The sequence below is a fragment of the Nothobranchius furzeri genome, chromosome 16 (assembly GCF_043380555.1).
Source record: "Nothobranchius furzeri strain GRZ-AD chromosome 16, NfurGRZ-RIMD1, whole genome shotgun sequence".
In the NCBI taxonomy this organism is placed as follows: domain Eukaryota; kingdom Metazoa; phylum Chordata; class Actinopteri; order Cyprinodontiformes; family Nothobranchiidae; genus Nothobranchius; species Nothobranchius furzeri.
Window position 1 is genome coordinate 47689131 of NC_091756.1, and position 21902 is coordinate 47711032.

A 21902-nucleotide genomic window follows, 5' to 3' on the forward strand; every position below is an offset into this window, starting at 1 on the left:
AAACCCGACCAGAGCTTTCTCAATCTCTGCCGTCCTTTGGTCTCTGTCTGAATAAATAAAAGTAAAGAGTAAAGTCCAGACTCTCTTTAACAGACTGCAGGAGAGGAGGGGATTAACCGGGGGCTAAAAGAAGATCATCAGACTCACGGGGAGCCAAAGAGGTGGCTCAGTCAAATCTGGACCTGGATCTTACTCTAATCTACTGGAGCAGCAGCTATTGTGCTTCACCAGATGTTCCACCAATAAGAGGCATAAAGGCCTCATGGTTTGGGATTTTATTGCCTTTATGATTTGCACATGGTTGGGGCTGGTAGAGGAGGATAAACAAAGGCTTGTATTGTTAGTTATAATTAACAGAATTAATTCAAGATTCAGTCATACTTTAAAACCATCCCAGATACACATAAATAACACACAGAGCAGATAGTTAACATCTCTTTTACAGAGTAAATCAAAACAACATAAGAAAGAAATGATCAAAGAAAGAAAGAATAACACACAAGCACACACGATGCTCTGCACCTAGCATGAATCTGAAGCTATGTCTTAAATAGAAACTTGAAAATGTTTTGTTCTGAACTGTTAAACAGAACTCTGATGGAGATGCATCGTTTTAAAATAATTGTGCACACATTAGATCATCTTGATAACCCCTCCGCATTTATCCAGCTGAAGAACAAGGACGTGCTCACATGTATTAACCAATAATATTTGATGTTTTTTAGATTAAATCAGACGAGGTTAGTGATGTTTAAGCTGTGATGCATTTAGTCACATACAGTACTGAAATGCTTATGTGTGTTTTCTGAAATTCTGTGGTAAAATGAGATTGAATGAACATTTTTAGATAGAAATCTCCACATTAGATGAGGCTTGCAGGTTCTGTGCTCTTGAAATCCTCATTAGTAAATGAATATCAAATATTTTTGTGAATCTTACAGTAGGATTATAGTCTGTGTAGTGCTATTCAGCTTGATATCATTTTAAATGTGATTATTCTAAATGTGGGCTGCATATTGAGGCAAGACAATGGTTAGCGCTGTTGCCTTGCAGCAAGACCGTCCTGGGTTCATTTCCTGGCCTGGGGTCTTTCTGCAAGGAGTTTGCATGTTCTCCCTGTGCATGCATGGGTTCTCTCTCCAGCTTCCTCTCACAGTCCAAAAATAGGTTGACTGATCTTTCTAAAATTGGTTTGAGTGTGTGTGCATGTGTGTTTGTGCATGGTTGTTTGTTCTGTGTGTTTCTGTGTTGCCCTGCGATGGACTGGCAACCTGTCCAGGGTGTACCCTACCTGTTTGCCCAAAGACAGCTGAAGATGGACAGCAGCCCCCGCAACCCTGCGTGGATGAGCAGGTAAAGAAAATGCCTGTATGGACTATTCTAAAAGCTGTTTTGTGAAACTGCATACATAGAAGCATACCCCTTGGGGGTTTTGGTAGTGGCCATGGGTCGCTGCCTGGCAGCTGCATTGCCCCTGGGCAGGTCTGGGTGGGGGCCTGGGGGCTCGGGGTGTGGGGGTGGTCAGCCCTGTGTGGGGATCTGGACGGGGCCTTGGGGGTCGGGTCCTGACATGTATGCTGCCGGGAAGAAGGCGGGAACATGTGGCAGTGCCTGGCCCGGGCTCAGGGGCCTCAGGTAGACCTTGGCTCCTCTGTTGTCCCATAACAGGGGAGGGGGATGTCCAGGAGGGGGAAGACCCAACCTTACCTGGATGTCCCATGTCTTATATTCTGTAAGTTGTGCAAATGTAGGGATGGGAGTAGATATTCTGCTGGGGTGGGGCTGGGATGGTGTCCTCGGACTCCGTGAGGCTCTGTGTTGCTGCTGCTTTGGGCCCTGGCAAGATGGGCTGGGGTCTCCATGCCCTGGGTGGCATTTTGGCAACAGAGGTGCTTATTGGGGCCAGTGGGGGAGCTGGCTCCCTGGAGGGCTTTAGTCCAACCAGACATTCCTCCCCATCCCCACACATTTTTCTCCTCCTGCTCCCTCACATCATCACACAAACATGCACAAAGGACCTTGGGGGGTGGACAAGTCAGGGAGTGCGGGTATGGACCCCATTTCCGCATTCCTGTGGCAACCTGCCCCCCAATTTTATTTGCACCTTAAACACTCCCACCAATGATATTCCAAGCAAACACACACTTAGGGCCTTGGGAGTGAGCACATTCAATGGCACTTGGCAGGGGGATTTTCAGCCTCATCCCGAGTGCCGGTGCCCACTTCCAATTTTAAACTGCACTTAGACACCGAGGGCTGTGGGTGAAAGTGGGGTGGTGTGGTGGCAACAGCTGGCATAGGACAGACGATGCCCGCACTGCCCGCTCACCACAGTCATGGAATACACCTCATCAACACTCACTAACACCATATTGGAGCAGGCGGAGGGAGACTAGGGGTCTTAGCACACCTCTGTTGTCGCTTGGCTTCCTGGGGCTGGAGACTAGGAGGGAGATCCGGCCGTCCGGTTGGGGTCTGGGGTGGTGGGTTTGCTGTGCTCAGCGTTGGGCGGGGGAGCCTGCTCATCAGCACTCCAGCAGAAAGGGTCGAACTCTGGGAACCGGTAATGGTTGTACCCCATGTGCAGCAGTACCAGGACCAGAGTGAATAGGGTGTGTATGGGGAGCATGAGTGGGTGTCCGGCGTGCATTTTTGTAAGTCTTTGGTTGTATGTGTATGTGTGAGCATGAGGGAGGGAGTGTGTGACTGTGTTTGTGTATGACTGTATATGTCAGGTGGGGCCTTTGACTCCTCCCTTCTCCTGGGACTTCTTTTGATGATATAGATCTTCGTCTCACCTCTCCCTGCCACACCTGGTGTGGAGTGTGGTGCCTTGGTCTGCCTGGGTCATGGTTCCCGGGTCAAGGAGTTTAAGATTTTTGGCATCTGCCTGACCAATCCCGGTGGGTGCCTGGTGGGGTCTGGGTCCCTGGGCTCTGCTGGGTCCCCGGCACGGGTGGTCGACCCTGGGACCCGGGTCATTGGGTCCCGGGCTCGGCCGGCTAGGGGGTGGGAGGCTGCGGGCGGGCCTGTGGGCTTGCCACCGATATCTCCCGGGACTCTGCCGGCTGCTGGTTGTGGCCCCCCGGGGCAATCCTCTGCGCCTCTCGAGGAGAGCGGGGGCTTTTCTGGTCGCAGTCTCCCTGGAGTTCCTGTGCTCTGGGGCAACTCCTGGATATCTGGGACTTGGAGCTCCCTCCATCTCCTGCACATCTTTAGGGGGCATATCTGTGGCCCCTCACACTCTCTATTGGACGCTCCTATATCGAAACTTTACATAAACAAGCGCGTGTACACACACTGGTGCCCACATGGTGCCCTCATAAGTATGGATGTGGGCACGTTCAACACATGTCTTAAGGCTGTGGTTGGCACTAAAGGCACTGTGATTTATTATCGTGTGATTGTTCAGTTAAACAATGTTGATTTTATATTTCCTCATCAAGTTGACGCAGTGATAGCTTGATCTTGTTGTATCCAATTTTTTGTTTTGTTTTGTTTTCTTCTCTCTTTCTGCAGGTCTAGAAGCAGACTCTTGTTCATTATTGTTTATTTTCTGTTTTATAGTCTTATCAGAGGAATTGTCATCTGAAGATGGTGACTGGTGCAGGATTTGTCACAGTGTTTGTGTTTCACCAGATGACCCTCTGTTCTCACCCTGCCTGTACAAGAAGTCTGCGGTTTGTTCACTCCAGCTATCTGCAGACATGGATCCAGATGTAAACCCAATCAGGTCATCAAACAAACAAATCATCTGCATTCAAAACAACTAAAGAAAGGTTGTGTAACATACTGTGCCCACCGCTCCTCCAGGGCAGAGCTGCACTGTTACTTAAATATGTGACCTGTGTAAAGGAGAACTGGACCCGCTGATGCTTCACCATGAGGACAACAGTCCAACAGAGCTCCAGGTAAGCTGAGGAGGAATCTCTTCAACAAAAATTTCTAAAACGAATCAAAGTTATGTGCTTTTTTCTCAGGACGAGACAGACTCATGAGACACAGCAGAGACAAATAGGTCAAAGACCCAAAGATGTCTCAAAACAGCCAGCATGATAATCACTTTTATCTCGTTGTTGTCATGATTTTCCTTTAGTTAATTATGAACCAAAATCCTTTCAAAATAGAAAACAGAAGGACTGGAATACATAGATCAAAAATAATAAATGAAATAAAGAAGTAATATAATTTTTGACATATGTATGGACAGAATGTCACTTGGGGATGTGAAACTTGAATATATAACTCAAGCATCAATTTTGCAGATGCAGAAATGGGCTGTGACACGTGCGTCACCAAGGGTTCTTCAATCAATCCCAAACTAGCTGACTGCAGCTAAACATGAAAGTGTTGGAATAAACTCTGTAGCATTCAAGTCAAGGGAGCTGATTATTATAGCCAATAATGAGAATTGGTGAATTATTGAAGGATTTAATAAACATGCAGGATCATAGAGTAAATGTTTAAACAGCAGAAGAACTGGGGCCAACAATCTGCACTAATGTAGCCAGAGCAAAGTCACTGATGCTTCTCCTGGAGATTCCTGTGATGTGGTTCAGTTCACCGATTAGCTGCAACGTATAAAGACAAAACAGCTATTAAAAGGTTTGCTCAGCTCAAGCACATTATGAAGGATCAAATAGACAATCTAACTATGCTGATGTGTTGGAGAAAATATATATATTTTTTATATATATAGAAAAAATGTTCCACCTGTCTCCATTTTTTGACATGAAGGATGAAAGTTGCCACCGCAATGACTCCGACCCCAAGAAGCATGAAGTCCTCAGTCACGGCCACAAACTTTTCTCTGGTTTTAGATCAACAGTTTAAATGAAAAACATACTAGGTGTTATGTATGAGTGACATGTTCCTCTAGGACAGGAGTGGGGAACCCTGGTCCTCGAGGGCCGGTATCCTGCACATCTTTGCTTCAACACTTCTGATTCAGTGGTTGATTCACCTGTTCTGCAGCTCGTCAGGCTCTGCAGAAGCAGGTGGTTTGAAGCATGGTTGAAACTAAAATATGCTGGATAGCGGCCCTCCATGGACCAGGGTTCCCCACCCCTGCTCTAGGACGTCAGCTTACGGCCTGTATTTGATATAGCTCCTTATAAATCCTAGAACCCCCCAAAGTGCTGTATAGCACAACCAATTGTGCACACACACATTCACACAATGATGGTGTTGAGCTACAGCTGCAGCTGCAGCTGCCCTAGGGCACAATGACAGAGGCGAGCCACCAGTCCCTCTGACCACCACCAGCAGGCAGGTGGTTTAAATGCCTTGCCCGAGGACACAACAGCAGCATTCTGTCATGGGCTGTGCTCAGCTAACCTCTGTCTGGGTCTGAGTCTCTCTGTTTGCAGGTGGGCATGTCCCGGAGAGCAGCTGCCACGGATCCCCTCATCAGAGGTCAGGGGATTTAAGGAGCGGCGTGACAACTCACCAGTGCCGGATGATTACTCAGTACTGGGTAGTATCTCATCTGTACTCTGCCTGTCGTCTCCTGTGTTCCCTGCTAGCCTCGTACTTACCTGCCCTGTTCCTCTGTTACGTCCTCTATTGGTGGATAAGGAGAAGGACGGGGAGTAACACAAAGGCACGTGTTTCAGGTGTGGAAATTGTAAACATTGATTTTATTAAAAGGATTTTAAAATGACAAAAAGCTCCAAATGTAAAAGTACTTAAAACACATTGTTAAAATGGCCAAGGGTTTATGTTTAAAACAGACATCCGAATGCTCCCAAACATTCACAATCAAAGTCCACTGACTTACACACAAGTTTGGGAACCAAGAGGAGACCAGCTCTCTGGTCCCTCGTCTGTTAAAAACCTCTAAAAGCTCTTAAGCTTCATTAAGCTTAAAGAACTAAAACCCATTTAAAAGCCATTAAAACACAAACAAATGGAGCACATGAGAGAACTGGCACAGATCCAGTCTCTCCCTTCCTCCCGGCAGCTCTCCCTTTTATGCTGCTCAGGAGGTGATCAGCCCAAGTGAGTGCAGCTGTTCAGGTAGGAGGAGGAGGCAATGCACTGATTGTCCTCTGCAGAGTTCGTTTTCTGGGACAAAACAGCAACAGCTGTAACACTTCCGACTCCCCCCCCCCCCCCCCCCCCCCCCAGGTACCACTCGTTCATTTGACTGCACTTCTCTTCAAGAAAGAAACTTCCGGAATCACCCTGACCGCCAGCCACGCCGCTCACCCTGACCGCCTGCTCTCCAACGCTCGCCTGCCCTGCTCGGATACTTTGGACTCCTGTGCTCAGCTCCCAGCCATCATCTCTGCCCCTCACAACCATCTCGCCCAGCCAGACCTGACTCACCCTCCTCTCAAGCTCCCCAAACGCTCAGGAAACCGTAAGCCTCCTCTCACCTCACTTTCTCATTTTACTGCAACTACTCATTCTTGTCTCTGCTTCAGAACACTATTGGACCCTCCCGACCGCAGACCTTCACCTGCACTTCAACCAAACAAAAATAAATACTTTTTTACTTACCTTTGCCTCAGTGGTGATTCTACATGTCGTGGGTCAAAAAAAACTACACCCCAACATGACGCATTCTCTGCCTACAACCCTGTGATTCCTGGACAAACTGCTCTACCTCCTGAGCCACTGCTGTCTTCTAGGAGCACTAACTTCAACTGCTGAACAAAACACAGGAGCACCTTGGTGTGTGTCCAAAAGCCGAGTGGCAGCAAAGCTTTTCAGAAAATGTTACAAGAGTTTGGTTCTGAGTTGTTAACATGTCTGTGTGTTAACTCCAACAAGACCCAACGTCTTCTTGCTCTCTAACACTAACTTTTGGTGACTGGGCCGTATTTCTTTCTTTTGCTGTTCTCTACTTCAACACATTTCACAAACGTGTACAAAATATTTGCTTGATTTCTTGTGCTCAATTAAACTAGTGGAAAATATAAAAATGCCTCTTCAACAGTAAATTAATCTATGATTTGCTACAGAAAATATTCCATTTTAACTGAACTGATTTGCTTTCATAGCAGAAAATTTCAGCAGAAGAATCTCTAGAAGATGTTTCCGCTGCTTTGCCAGTCAGGAAGCAGAATGTAGATATATACCGGACAACTAGACATCCTGATATTTCCTCAGGACTTGAACACTGATCTACTTACCTGAACACAACCCAAAATGATTCCAGCTTCAAGGATCAGGATGCACTCTTCTGCTTAAAATATGCTTGCCCAATCTCAAAACGTAATTGCATGAAATTATTGTGGTTTGACATTTCATCATTCAGTAGCTTTTGTATCAGCGTGTCTTTAGAGAAATTTGGTCTTTTTCTCTGTCAGCCCGACCACATGCTCCACATGTTAGAACAAACAAACGTACTACCTCTGATTCCTGGATGGCCTGGCACACTGAGTGGTGATTTGTAACAGGTTTTTATAGACAGCAGCCCTGTCCAGGGTGATGAACTGGAGGACCTGGTGGCAGAGTTGATGAAGGCGTTCTACAGAGGTGGAGGGCTGATTGTGGCCTACAAAGTGTATTAAATTTTTAAGAGTGAAGACATTGACTTAAGAAATAAAAACACAAAGTTATTCTGATGAATGTGATGCATGTGTGTGTGTGTGTGTGTGTGTATGTGTGTAAAACAACTTACAGAGCACCTCCAGAAGTATCTCCACATAAGCCAGAGGGTTGAGGACATTTAGAGTGAAATCAAGCCCTTTCAAGACCATCAGCTCTGATTCCAGGATCATCTGTTTGGAAACACTGAGGCCAGTGGATTGCAGGAAACATACAGCAATATTGATGTCAATCATCTAGAAAATACAACAGCAAAGAACCAGATATGGTTGTTTTATTTCAAATAGCAGGGTACTGGCAATCTCCATTATTGGCATGACAGAACGTACATGGCTGTGCAAAAACAATTTGTTTGCAAGCTGTACACAGGAGAAGATGATGAGGGGAAATTTATCTTTCAGTTTGTCAAAAACTGCATTCTCGTAGCTTGTTGGTCCTTCAGCAGCGGCATCTTCAGGCGTGAGAGTGGTGGCTACATCAGAAAGGTGTTTGACCATGAACCTAGAAGAGATGAAAAAGGGACAAGGTTTATAGACGCAAGAGGGGGAGAGTAGCATGTATTAATACTTTCTTACTTTTGCAGAAGTTCAACTGCGTGGTATCCAACCAGAGGGTCAAGTCTCAGTTTGTTAACAGTCTGGAACACGTATTCTAGTAAACAAATGATGAATGTAAGACAGTAACACAAATCAAAAAGAGCTTGCCATTATCTCAAACAAAAATGACACAAACAAAAATTATTTTTGTTGAACATTCAAATGTATCACTTTTATTATCATTGTGCTCTCAACACTTGTTTTAGCATCTAGGCTAGCTAGGGTTTAATAAGGAGGATACTGGTGATAATGACCTCTATCTTGGAAAATCCCTCCCATTCACTGCATTCCACTGTGGAGGCCATGGATAGTGGCAGACTGAGACATCCTAGATGCAAACCAGAACCTACCATAGATCATTCACCCCCTCTGCAGTTAAGAGTGTATAACGCCTCAGTTTAACTGGTACTGGCATTATCCTGGTACACAATAACATCAGCGCAATATTCAGTACTTGTGCAATACCAGATGTACATTAGTATGTCTGTGTCCCTTATGTTGCATAGTTCTGGTAACACAAGTTTCCTTTTGATTTGTTGTTTTTAGTGGTTGAAGGCTGCAATAATAGCTTATTGTCTTCGTGTGTTTACCTGTAATTTTATTTATCTTCTTCCTTTTTCTAAGTGTATGTGCTGCTGTAGCAAGCAAATTTCCCCACTGTAGGATCAATAAAGTCTATTCTATTGAGGAGTGGGCATCTAGACTTGAGAGTCAGACTATCTAAATCACAGGATAAACAGATGTTGGCCTTGCAGTTGATTAAGCACTGATGATGTGAGATAAGAGGGCCAACCACAGTTTGAAGGAGTTCACATAAGAAAAGATTACTTTGAACACATTTTTCAAATATAAGTTAGTGTTTTGGTGAAAAATAAAATCTGTAGTTTATATTTGGTGTAGCAATCGAGAGCTCACAATCTCTGGAAAATAGTAATCTATTCATTGACCTTTAATTGTAAAACAATAAAAAATATTAAAAATCTGAGTTTTATTCCTTAGAAACATAACCATACACACATAACAAACAAGGGAATTAACAATTTTTTACTTTAAAATAACAATTGAGCCAGGAAAAATATTTAATCTGAAATATGTGAGTGCATAAAAAGTTACATTAGATTAAGGGCTAGTTAATCGTAGCTGTAACGCCTGGTGCACACCGGAGGCGGACGTGCTGCGTCATGCCCGAAATTTTGAGGAGTCAAGTGGTCACACAGGACGTGCTGCTGAGCGCTTCTTGGAAAGTTGTGCGATAGTCACAATATCATGACTTGAGAACACAAAGCGGGAAGTGACTCTATTGTTTATTTGTGATCATACTTGCCGTCATGTTTTGTGAGACTCAAATTCATTAAAAATGAGTAAGTTCGCTATTTATTTGAATATTTTAAGATCAATAGTACTTTCAAGTTATCAAAATTGCAGCTAGGTTTGTACTAGCATTCGGGTTTGTGCCGTGAAGCCATACCGCGTCATAATGTCTTTTGTAAAGTACTACACAATGATGTAAGCAGCCGCAGCACTTGAGTTAGAACTGGTGCCTATCTTCAGCACCTAGCCGCTGGTCTGCTAGGCAACAGCATTCATTGCATTTTTTAAACAGGAAGTGGAAGTGGAGTATTACTCTGGGAGGGGGTGACTTGCTCTTTAAGAGCATCTTAGTTTAAATTTAAATATTCTGCCTAAAACTGTCAGTGTTGTGCCATCATCAACTAAAATATCTGCACTACATTTGCATTTAAATCTGCCATTGCTACTGGCTAAGAGGTACACTATGTTAGCGGGTACATTATGATGTCACAATGTTGTTGTGAGCCTGTTTGTGTGTATTTATTAGCGGCTACGCCCTCTCAGGCTGCCAGGCAACAGCATTTTGCATTTTTCAAAAAGGAAGTGGGAGTGGAGTAAGACTCTGATAGGGGGTGACTTGCTCTTGAATTGGTGTTTTTTTTAAATGCTAAATGTGTTTTTGCATCACAAATTCTCATTGCCAGTTGAGAGCACCTCCTCCACAACAACCTTTTCACAGTGTTTTCAAAATCTCTAAAAAAAAGGCAGCAGATAGTCAAAAGAAAGAAATATGATGTTTTTTATTATTATCATTAACAACAACAACAACAATTATTATTATAAATAGCGGTTATAAACGTAAAATGATGAACCAAGTAAAAATCCGTAATAGTTCACTTACCAACGAGTCTTTTCTGTTTGAAGATTCCGCTACATTTCGGTAAACTATTAAGATAATCTTTGTTTGATTTGTTGAAGTTGACGAGAACGTCGTCGAGAAGGTCAAAAGAGGTTGTACGAAACTTTAAACCTTCATCTTGACGTTGGCCCGGAGGACAAATGAGTCTCTTCGCCATTTAGTTACAAAAAACACCGTATGACGTTAGCCTTTGGTATACAATATGTTTGACTATTAATTAAACCAACCGAACGTGTTTCTGTTGAAAATTAATTGCAGATTAAAGAAAATGCGGTGTGATAATTTCCAAAAGATGGCGCTATTCGCTATTCTTCAGAATAGTTGCAAGTAGGAACTAAAGTTGCAACACGGGAATTATTTTCCAGTTGCACAGTCATAATGGTCATGCGTCATGCTCAAAGCTTAGATCTCAACACCTATTGATAGGCTACGCTCCAGCTGCTCAATTCTAAAAGATCTTTTGAAAGTTTGCGACGTGTGTAACAGTTGTGAAACAGCCTCATCGTGTCGACCACCGACATGGCAGACCAGAAACCTCCAAAGTCTGATTCTCCGTTCGCCACAAGGATAGACCCGACTAAAGACACTCTCTCTCGGGAACAGATTTATTTTATCAGACAAGCAGAGCTTGAACAGTGGAAGAGGAAAACATCAAAGCTTCGGACACGAAATGTAGTGACAGGACTCGGTATCGGAGCGCTCGTGCTGGGTATCTGTATCCTTGTCAGGCTCCTTTACATCAGTGCAAGGTGAAATACGCAACGTTAGCTTAGCATGCTATATTTATCCAGTAACAAATGCAAGAAAACATTTTTATTGCGTCAATATCATTAATAACATGCGTTTGTCGTACCGGATGGTACTTTAGACTGAATTCTGTGTTAATCGCTTGAATACTAAATATATTTGACTGTCAGCTATGCAGGCTAGTTAGCTAATGTAGCTCTGAGTGCGTATGAATGAAAGTAGTGGAAAGTCGTTACTGTTTACCATAAGAAGGGTGTTTCTCAACTAAATGTTGACTGAAGATAAAAAGCCCCCCGACTCGTGTTTTTATTGTTTCAGGTCTCATGTCTTCCAGGTGTTTTGGTTTTAACACATCCTGGCTGATTTCAGTGTTTTAATAGTGAGCTGGATCAAGTGTGTTGGAGCAGAGAAACCACTAAAACGTGCTGGATACTGGCCCTCGAGGCCCGGAATTGAATAGCCCTGCCATATATAATTTTACTATAGTAATGGAATCAAAATCTCTGCAAGAAGCTTAATTTAATGTTTAATCTTTAAAGTAAATGCACAGTGAACAATACTATTTTTAAAAATGCGTACATAATTTAACTAGGAAGTAAAGCATATGTTGATTCAGTCCAACACATTACATCATGAACTGCCTTACTTAGAATTAAGAATGCTGTTTAAAACATTTTATTCACATTTTTAGTCAAAGACTGAAGCATGTACTGGATTTACCTCATTGCTATGCCATGGATATTTGCCTTGACCCATTGCTCCCATATCAGATGGCTACACATTTTATTCAGTCTCTCAGGAACGGATCATGGATGAGATCGATGAGGAGGCCAAGCGTTCCAGACTGTCGGGACCAAAGACTGGAGCCAACTGATTTTCTGCTATCCTGTTCACTATGTGCAAATACTCAAGAGGACAGATGATGCCACTGATTCACAATTTATATCTGGCTGCTGGCTTTTTATTATTTGAATTTTTTTTTTACAGAACTGTACTTTGTTCTGTCTAGATCGAGGGAGTTGTTTTCTTGACTTTTAATTTGATCCATCTAGATATTCCTTTCAGTGGAAGGGACTAATCCGCTGACCTCAGTGTGGGTTTTTAAGGCAACACACAGGGCTCCGATAGGAGCTTAACTACCACCACTAAGATGAGGTTTACAGCTCGGATCATGAATGAGGGAAATGCAAATGATTAAAGTTGGTTAATAACTTTAAATCAACCATGGCCTTGATGAGATAAATTGACAGTGACGCAGGTGGAATTGAAATGAATCATATTGGTAAAATCTGTTATTTATGTTGGTAAAATATGAATTTGTGTTAAATCGGATGTAACATCTGTAAAAGTTATGTATTCGTGTTACCAAGTAAACATGACAGAAAAAACAAAAGAATTTACAATTGCATTTATTTGTTTTCCATTTTAATATAGAATCTGATCTAGCAACAACTTTTGAATAAAAACAAAGTAAGACATTTTAAGGGAAAGGCACAGATTCAGCTTGGCAGAACAGCAGCTTCAGGAAGCAGTACAATTATAACTATTTACATTCAAATATTTGATTAATAACTTTTCTTTGAATACATTACAGGAGTTTGAGTGGCAGAAAACACTCTGTTAATATTTTATAAGGCCACCGCTACAGAGTCATATGATCACCACCTTTACGTACAGTCCAGAAACCAAGATATGATCGTTACTGTGATCTATTTTGAGACTCATATTCTTCCTCCTTTAGTGAAAGAATGTAACGAACAAACCGTTAAACCACATTTATCTTAAACGATGAACTAAAAGCAATTTGCTAAAGTGCACAAGGTGCTTGATCCATAGAACAAGCAAAAAATATATATTTTTGCTAAAAATTAAAGAAACAAGGTGGTGAAAATATTTTACTTGTAAACATAATTTATAAATGCATTCAGATATATACACATGTACAGTCAACAGGGAAGCCAGTAGTTTAAGTGGGTTTTCATGATGAATATGAAGATATGAATATTTCCCCATTTCAATCCAGCTATAAAACATTAAAAATGAACAGAAATGTTAGGTTATATTCCATTAATTTCCTTCCATTTAATAGTTCAAAAACACGCTTCTTCTAAAATGAATGTCACATTTTTATAGCGGATGTCTGAGCTCGTCTGAACAGTGTCAGTCAGAATGGAGTATCCTGTTACATCATTCTTAAAAAGATGATATTTTTATGGGACTTGTTTGGGGGGAAAAACCTAACTACAATGTCTTTAGATCGTTCACATCCACCTTTAAAAGGGAGCCTTGCTGTGGTTATAGCTGCTGTGCTAAGATTAGCACATGTACAATCAGACACGCAGGGAAACATCCGCTTCGGTCATTCTGGGTCAGTTTCATGCTACATCTCTGCAGCTCGTACCATCCCTTAACTGCGTCAGAGGAAGCATTAAATAGAAATCCTGCAGAGCCTTTTGGCAATCATCTTTTTATGTTTAAACTGTTGGAGTCTGTTGGTTTATTACAAAGGAGCAAAAAAAAAAAAAAAAACAACATAAACCAGACCACTTTCTGCATCAGCTGCAATGTCAGCAGAACTGACAGAGGGCTGAGAACTGGATGTTCCTGCATTGTTCCAGATTTACGGCTAATACTTTCCATATATCTGAGGTAATGGAGCTTTTCATCACTGACGAAGTGAAGCGGTTAGCTGACTGGTGTCAATGAAAGGGTTAAAGAGTATTTTGACCATTTGCGGTCACACTTCAGATGAGGTAGTCCAGATGTACAGCACGCTTGGCTGAGTTTCTTACTAGAAAAAGAAAACAATTTGAGGGATTAAGTGAGGAAATTACTTATATTGCATTTAACCATAAGACTGGTAGTGATCGGGCCACTCACCATTCTACTAATGTCAGTAGCAAAGGTGACTCCTTTGCTGGGTTTGTCCTGTGAGCTGCTGCTGCTGCCTCCCAGAGAGTTTCTCCTAATGATACCTTTAATAAAGCACACACTGTAAATATGCATCTCTGAGAATAACTCTGAATGAAAAAGGAACACTGCTGTCACCTGGGAGAGGCAGCATGTCCACACGCTGCAGACTGTTCCTGCGAGACGAGGGGAAGCCGCTCCCTTTAGACAGGCGGCGCTGCCGACTGGACAGCATAGCAGCAGGGGACACGATGCCTGGTGGGGGAACCTTCCCCATCCTCTCATACAATTCCTCAATCTCTTTCTTCTGGGCCGCCTGCAGAGCCTGAACCTCGGACTGATGTCTGATGAAAGAATAAAATGCAATGAATAATGAAATGTATATATACGCAAATTGGCTTTTTTAGTTTCTCATCTAGTTGCTGTTGTTTGTCTTTGGTGTAATGTTAAAAAGTATCTGATGGATTTGGATGAAACTATCAGAAAATAATTTCTCATGAGATCGTCAACTTTCATTTTTTTATACCTCATTTAATATGGTCATAGTCAATATTGGCATATGTAAAAATGTCTTCAAAGGGGACATTATGACTTTTAAGTTATAATAATTCAAAATATTGATACAAAACATGTTTATGAAATTCTTTGCGCTAATTCCCTCTCACACAAAATGAGTTATTGACAGCCTTCAAAATGAGCTGTTTGAGGGTTCTGTCACTTTAAGACAACAAGCTAGAGCTGGCCACGCCCAACCATCAGGCTGTTATAAGCTGAGAAGCTGAAATATCTGAGAGGGGCTCTGTGTAGAGCTGCTGCTGCTGCTCCTCCAGTAGCTCTTGCTCCAGGTGAGAGAGGGTATATAGTATTTTCCCTCATTGTGGTGTCACAAACGGGGACCTTTTGAAATGGCTTGCTTTAGGCACAGATGTCCTAAAACCAAGGACCGAAAGAAAACAAATGGATTCTTTTTTTCATGTTTGGAGTTTGTATAGAGGCAAATCAGACCCACATAGCAGCACAAACGGATTAAGTGTTACATTTTGGTGTAGTAGTACCTGCTAGTCATTTCATAACCAAGCCCCCACAATGCGGGTGAAAAATTGAGGCCAACGCGGAAGTGACAAAAATTGCAGTTCCACCCTCATCCGCTGGGGGCTGGTGTCAGAAGCGAGTAAATCCTCATTGACTCCCATGTTAAAAATACCAATTTCACAGCAGAAATAAACATGTTTACAGCCTGGTACCAAAACATGTTTTTGGTTTAAATTATCTAGTTTACACTCATGACAACTCTGAGGGGGGTGAATTTTTTCCCACTCTTCTATTTAAGTGTATTAAAAGCCTAAAATTCTGTATAATTAATGAGCATCAGACCCACGTGACCACAGAGCTAGCTCCGTGGAAAGGCCTCAGTAGAGCCTCGGTCTGGCTTGCAAACTTCCAGGGTTTTGAGTCTCTGTGTTTGTGTATTCTTTTTTGGATATTTTTTGTGCAATTGTTGGACAAAATAACTTGCTGTGGCATTAATTGCACTAATAGAGCGTCCAAGGAGTCTCCATTTTTTCGGTAAGTAAAATGATATTTATGTATTTTAGGTCACTGCTGAGCTGAGCTTAGATTTCAACATGTACTGTTTAACCATGAAATTTAAATGTAATAGGGTAAAACCCAGTGCATTTAACATAATGCTGCACTTTAGAAAATGGGTTGAAATATAACATGTTGGTGGAGCTGGGTTCCGACTATCAGCTTGTGGAGCTCTCGGGAGACCGATGTTTTCCGCCTGTTTCTCCCCTCCCCGCAGCTTGGCGCATCTCTGTCTGATCGCGGCTCCTGACTGCTGCGCGGGCTGCTGGCTTGTGGAGCTCTGGGATGGAAACCTTTCCACCCGGTTCTCCCCAGCGGCAGCTCTGCGCATCTCAGATCGCAGCGGCGCTTGTCTGCTGTGCGGCTGCCGGCTTGTGGAGGTCTCGGAGACCTCTGTGTTCCACCCGGTTTTACCCAGCGGTCAGCCCGGCATGTCTCTGACTCAGAAGCTCTGGTGTTGTGCATAGTTAACTCCGGTTGTAGCTAGGTTGCTACCTCCGTTAGCTTAGCTCCCACCTCCGCGTTAGCTTTGGGTTAGCTTGTAGCTAGTTCGACCGGGTGTCGTCAGTTGATCCCAGCCTTACAGCCCCACCCTCAGCTCCACCTCTCTTCCCTTTTGTGGAATTGTCTGGGCTTGATGGAACCTGTGACACGGTCAAAATTGCGGTGGTGGCCACCTCCCATTTATCTTCAAAAATGTGTTATTGGAGTCTATGGAAACCCATTGTCCAATATTTATATGTCGATGTTCATAACGCACAGGGCTAATAGATTGCTCAATATCTTGCTATTTCACAGGAAATCACAAAACATTTACCCCAAGAGTTAACCAAAACAACTATAGCTAAAATGACAGTGTTAAGCCTTGAACGAACACTAGTCCTCATCACCTCCATTCTTTTCACCGACCTTTCTCTGAGTTCCTGAAGCTCCTCCAGCATGTCCTCGTCCTCACTGTCAGAGTCATCGCTGCTCAGGTAGGGAGCATTTCGGTTGTATGTTGTCATCCACAGATGATGAAGGGCATTGCTGTACTGCGGACTGCCTGGCGCTCCATCCCACAGCCTCCCCTCTGTATCAGCAGCCGTCACAGAAAGCCCGCTGTCCGCAGACGTCCCCATTAAGCTGAGGCTGCACGTCCTCTTCCGACCTCTCTTCCTCACCTTTGATCGCTCCCCTAAGACCTCACCTTCTTCATCTTCATCTTCTCCTTCACATCTGTCCCGCTGCTGCTCCTGGCTCACAGCCCATCCTGTGTGCGTGTCCCCGTCCTGGAGGACTGCTGTCGACCCTCTCTGGGCATGAGGGTGAGGAGGGGACATGGTGAGGGAGGTTCCCAGACTGGTTTCAGACTCGCCCTGTTCCTCGGTGCTGCTCTCGGACTGGGAGCTGTTGTTGATGGCCGGCTGAGATGCAGCAGGTACCGGAGCTGCAGGTTCAAGGATGCCGATGCTGGGTGTCACCTGGAATCGTCCAACAGTCACCGGAGATGGCAGAATTTCTGTAGCTTTAAAAAAAGAGAAGAAAAAAGGTTAAATTTGAAACGTTGTGTAGTATTGCTTGTATATGCCCTGGTTTTATGTATTGATGTAATTTAAACATTAACTGGTAATAGCTGTTTTATCAGATTTCTTAGAATATACCCATATACAGACATGGACAAGATTGATACCCTTCAGTCAATGAAAGAAAAACCCACAACTGTCACAGAAATAACTTGAATCTGACAAAAGTAATAAATAAAAATTCTATGAAATTTAACCAATAAAAATCAGATGAAGACTTTTAACCTAGCCTCTAAATAATTATTAAAAAAAATTAAAACTCATGGAACAGGCCTAGACAAAAATGATGGTACCCCTTACTTAATATTTAGTTGCACAACCTTTTGAGGCCATCACTGCAATCACACATTTCCTGTAACTCAATGAGACTTCTGCACCTTTCAGCAGGAATTTTGGCCCACTCCTCCTCCAGCAAACTGTTCCAGTGGTCTCAGGTTTGAAGGGTGCCTTTTCCAGATGGCATTGTCCTGTTGCAAGACCCATGAGCTGTGACTGAGACCAAGCTCTCTAACACTGGCCAGCACATTTCTCTCTAGAATCCCTTCATGGTCTTGAGGTTTAATTGTACCCTGCACAGATTCAAGACGCCCTGTGATGCAGCAAAGCAGCCCCGGAAAATAACAGAGCCTCCTCCATGTTTAGGGACAGTGTTCTTTTAGTGGTATGCTTCATTTTACTGTCTGTGAACACAAGAGTTGATGTACCTTATGCTTCACAAAGTTCAGTTCTTGTTTCATCTGTCCATAGGACATTCTCCCAGGTTTGTGGCTTGTCAACATGTAGTTTGGCATATTTCACGTCTGTTTTTTTATGATTTGTTTTCAACAACGGTGTCCTCTTGGTCGTCTCCCATGTAGTCCACTTCAGCTCAAACAACAATGGATGGTGCGATCTGACACTGATGTTCCTTGAGCTTGAACTTGACCTTGGATCTCTTTAGATGCTTTTCAGGGCTCTTTTGTTACCATTCAAATGATCAGTCTCTGATTTGTTATCATCCAGGGAGGTGTGCTACAGTTCCATGGATCTGAAATATCTGAATAATATGTACATCTGTAGTCACACGAACATCTAGGTGCTTGGAGATGGTCTTATAATTTCACCTTTAGCATGTGTGTCTATAGTTTTCTTTCTAATCTCCTGAGACAACTCTTTCCTTCGCTTCCTCTGGTCTATGTTGAGTGTGGTACACACCATGTCACCAAACAACACAGTGACTACCTGGAGCCCTATACATAGACCCACTGACAAGACTGTAGACCCCTGTGATGCTTAATAGTGGACACACCTTGAATTAATATGTCACTTTGGTCACACTTTCCAGTCTTTTCTAGGGTTAATTTATATTTCATTACCCAGATGATGACAGCACTCACTGTGCCCTGGTAAAAAAAAAATACATTGTGTTATGCTTAATGAATACTCAAAGTAATGCACAGAAATATATGGTTGATATCATTATCAGTTATCAATTTTAGGCCAACCGTGACTGTGCATGAATTTTGTCATGCTGAAATGCTCTGGACTCATGAGCTCCAGAAAGCTTCCACATGGAGTCTGAACTCTGCATGAGGATTGTTACAGTTAAAGAATGTCGACGGGAAGTGAGATGTGGTTCAGCATTAAGGAGATTTAATGAAATGATTTTCATTCATTGATAAGTTGTACATTCTACTTTTGGGGAATCATCAATACATTTGACTAAGGAGGTACTTGTGGTAAGACAAAACGGCTCATGGGGTCCACGAGTCAAAAACGGTTGGGAACCACTGTTTTAAGACACTTTGTCACTGGCCCCTTTGTGACTAGCTGTTAGATCATCAGATTATAACTAATCTCTGTTTCTCTGAACTGAGTTTATTCAAAGCCCATCATTAACATTTCCACAGGAACCCACTTGAAGATGTATGAACAGAGTGGAGTAGAGCCGATTATGAGTTTCTAATAAAGATAAACATTGAACATTAAAGCTGCATGGGCAAATTTGATAAACAAATTAGTTTAAAACATTTTTCATGTCTCTTAACAATGTTCTAACCTAGTATAGCTATAAATATATTGTAGATATTTAAAAAATGAAAAAGTTAATGAAGTGGTTTTCTCGTATTTGTCTAAAAACGTCCGCCAATAACAGGTTTCTGACCAAAAGTAACTATTGGGCCATCTGGTTATAGGTCTCACTGTCCTTCTGCACTATGGGTCCTCCACTCATTACACACTCATGCATTTAGCAACAGAACACCACTGGTGTGAGAGGTTCTCTGCTCAATAATGTCAGAGGGAGAAACAGTCGGCTGCTACCACTTCAACTTTAGAGCAAACTACCAGAGTCCCAAAAGGAAATACATCATCTGAAGTTGCAGACAACAAAAGACGTTTGGACCTAAAAAACTGTGACTGCTATTTAGCGCTGTCTGGTTTCATCCAGTATCACAGGCTTCAGATTAATTTGGACCAAGCTTTTTTAAATTTGTTACAGTATTTGTGCACCTCAGGTAGAAAAATACAAAATACCAAGACATTTTTCTTCATCATTACTTTTCTTTAAGAATAAAAGTGACAGATCAAACTAGGTGGCACACGTCCCACCACCACCCTAAAATCAGTCGGTTTCATGGATGTTCCTGAACACTCATTCAGTTAGTGATGCATCAATAAAACTAAATACTGCTTTGTTTACTGTGACACAGTACAATTTCACCAAATGCGATACCTTTAGTTACTTGTTTGTCACGCTAACCCTAACTTAATCACTATTGTTAAATAATTTTCTGGCTCGATAAACTCTGATGGGCATCACTCATAAAGTATTGGTTAAACAGTGGTTGGTTCTTCCTTTTCTCCCATAAAATACATAATGTTCTGTTGTAAAGTGTCCCACATCTGCAGAACATTAGTAGGTCAACATTAAAAGTTCTGCAGTGCCTCAGTTTGCCCACTGAGTGTCCTCTTTACAGTAAACACACAGTGTGTGTGTGCCGCCACTGAAACAGAGGAGCTCTGTTGGACGTGGGATTCTGAGGAGGGTATAAATACTGACAGGTGTGGAGATGGGAGGAAAGGCCTGTAACGAGCAGAACTGCTCCCTGATTGGCCGTCGACGGTGGGTCGGGCAGCACTCACACCTACGTTTGTGTTCATGTTGAATGGTACATTACGTTCAGACTCAGGGTTACACAACCGTTCCTGAGACTCAGTAAAATGTCCACAGTAAGACACAGAAGGGACAGACGAACATTTAAAACAGAGCGTTAAATACGTTGTGTGTTAAAGGGGAAACGAGTAACTGGTGTTGAAGAATGCATGTGTGTGTTGGTTTGTTTGGGCTGCAAACACAAAGATTGCAGTACAGGTCTGCCAACCCTGAGCACAAAGCATTCATCATTTAAAGTGTCAATGGTGAGGAGATCTATTTTAGGAACAGGAAGATATTCTTACCAGATTGTGTGGAGCAGGCTTTCAGATTTAGGGAGCTAGTATTTGTTTCAGGTCCAGCGGACTGATTACAGATGGATGAAACCTAAACACGAAAAATAAATGAAACACAAACACAACTAATGAAATTCAGACAAAGATCAAGTTATCAACAATCTCTTTATTTGTTCTCTGCAGTACAGGAGAAAAATCTAAAGGAAAAACAAAGCACTTCTACTGACTTGCTATTTGGTACCAGTGGATACTTGTGTTTTATAAGAAAAATGTGTCTCAGTCAGCAATAAAATAAAATAAAATAAATAACGAAAAATAACTTCATTTCCCAGAGCGCACACACAAATGTCTTCATAAAACGTAAAATGTCCAATTAAAGCAGAGTGATTATGAAGAACTCACAGTGTTCTTTGGTGTCACTGGAGGTGACGGAGAAAGTTCTGATGAAGACTTTGATTGAAAAACTTCTGATCTAGTTCTGACTGGAACTTGGGGTGAGGGCGGGGCCTCCTTGATGGGACTGGGGGAGCTGGTGTGTTGGACCTGCTGTGAAGGCTCCAGAACCACTTGTGGAGGAGTGGAAGGCATGGAAGGTAGAGAAACAGGATGATGCCATTGTGGATGATTGTTCTGGTAAAAACCGACTCCGTCCATTTGAGGTGGAGGCTCCTGGCTGTGGTAGATGTTTGGAGCTGGGATGCCAACTGAAGGATATGGGATCTCTACTGGTGGTGGAGTCTGGTAATGGTTAGAGTAGACAGAGGGGTAACCTGTCTGAGGAGTCAGGGGACTCTGCAGCTGGGGGTGGAAGCCTGGATATGAGGGCATCACCTGAGTGGGGAGGTTAGCGGGAGGGATGAAAGACTGAGCCATACTCATAGCCATGGAGATGACGTTAGCAAGAGAAAACAAAGGCTGTGTGTGGGCAGGCCACATGTTGGGATGCTGTGGGCCAGGAGGGGAGATGGTGGTGCTTTCATTAGTAGGACTTGGGGTCTCGTTCACTGGACTGGGGGAGCTAGGGGTCGGGGAAGGAACAGAAGGGAAGACGGGGTTACTGGCAACACGTGTGAGAGGTGGATGGTACCCTGCTGGCTTTGGGGAACCTGGAGAACCTGGAAATGGGAATGGGAAGTGAGTGTGACCCATGTAGGGTAAAGGATAATGCTGCGGATAGTGAAGGTGAGATGAAGGGCGCTGGTGTTGGTGATAATGGAGTGGAGAACCTGCAGAGGAACATAAAAGAGACATTTTGGTGATTCTGAAGTTTGTTTCTGTGTTTTAAGTTATAAATGACACTCC

At 42.9% G+C, this 21902-nt stretch overlaps 3 protein-coding genes and 1 long non-coding RNA gene across 5 annotated transcripts in view; 2 read left to right on the top strand and 2 right to left on the bottom strand.

The window, feature by feature from the left end:
- Nucleotides 1–4415: 4415 nt before the first annotated feature.
- cntd1 (cyclin N-terminal domain containing 1) lies at nt 4416–10681 on the bottom strand. The gene is made up of 7 exons (XM_015962772.3): nt 10345–10681; nt 8133–8208; nt 7887–8058; nt 7631–7793; nt 7360–7504; nt 4714–4810; nt 4416–4571 (listed from the first exon to the last, which is right to left on the bottom strand). Exons 1-7 carry the CDS (start codon nt 10517–10519, stop codon nt 4464–4466), a joined length of 936 nt encoding a protein of 311 aa, XP_015818258.3. The 5' UTR covers nt 10520–10681; the 3' UTR covers nt 4416–4463.
- Nucleotides 6230–6504, top strand: LOC139063544 (uncharacterized). The gene is made up of 2 exons (XR_011516917.1): nt 6230–6364; nt 6429–6504. It is a non-coding gene; the product is annotated as an uncharacterized lncRNA (long non-coding RNA).
- A 131-nt stretch (nt 10682–10812) lies between the features above and the next one.
- Nucleotides 10813–12505, top strand: coa3a (cytochrome C oxidase assembly factor 3a). Its single transcript, XM_015962773.3, has 2 exons — nt 10813–11077; nt 11880–12505. The coding sequence occupies exons 1-2, from the start codon at nt 10882–10884 to the stop codon at nt 11981–11983; spliced, it is 300 nt and encodes a 99-aa protein (XP_015818259.1). The 5' UTR covers nt 10813–10881; the 3' UTR covers nt 11984–12505.
- Nucleotides 12506–13732: 1227 nt separating this feature from the next.
- Nucleotides 13733–21902, bottom strand: part of wnk4a (WNK lysine deficient protein kinase 4a) — a 60674-nt gene continuing 52504 nt past the window's right edge. For both annotated transcript variants that reach the window (XM_015962771.3, XM_015962770.3), the window contains 6 exons: nt 21003–21826; nt 20610–20691; nt 16516–17113; nt 14158–14363; nt 13990–14084; nt 13733–13900 (listed from right to left, as the gene is read on the bottom strand). In XM_015962771.3, coding sequence (XP_015818257.3) covers nt 13898–13900; nt 13990–14084; nt 14158–14363; nt 16516–17113; nt 20610–20691; nt 21003–21826 — 1808 coding nt within the window. In that variant the 3' untranslated portion in view covers nt 13733–13897. The remainder of the gene's footprint in view (nt 13901–13989; nt 14085–14157; nt 14364–16515; nt 17114–20609; nt 20692–21002; nt 21827–21902) is intronic.

Bases quoted from the DNA above. Each gene is read 5' to 3' on its own strand.
- coa3a (XM_015962773.3), top strand. From the start codon at position 10,882: ATGGCAGACCAGAAACCTCCAAAGTCTGATTCTCCGTTCGCCACAAGG. The intron at 11,078-11,879 runs GTATCCTTGTCA...CTCCCATATCAG, and splicing joins AGCGCTCGTGCTGGGTATCT to ATGGCTACACATTTTATTCA.
- cntd1 (XM_015962772.3), bottom strand. From the start codon at position 10,519: ATGGCGAAGAGACTCATTTGTCCTCCGGGCCAACGTCAAGATGAAGGT. The intron at 7,794-7,886 runs GTACGTTCTGTC...TGTATTTTCTAG, and splicing joins AATTGTTTTTGCACAGCCAT to ATGATTGACATCAATATTGC. The intron at 7,505-7,630 runs GTAAGTTGTTTT...TACACTTTGTAG, and splicing joins GATACTTCTGGAGGTGCTCT to GCCACAATCAGCCCTCCACC.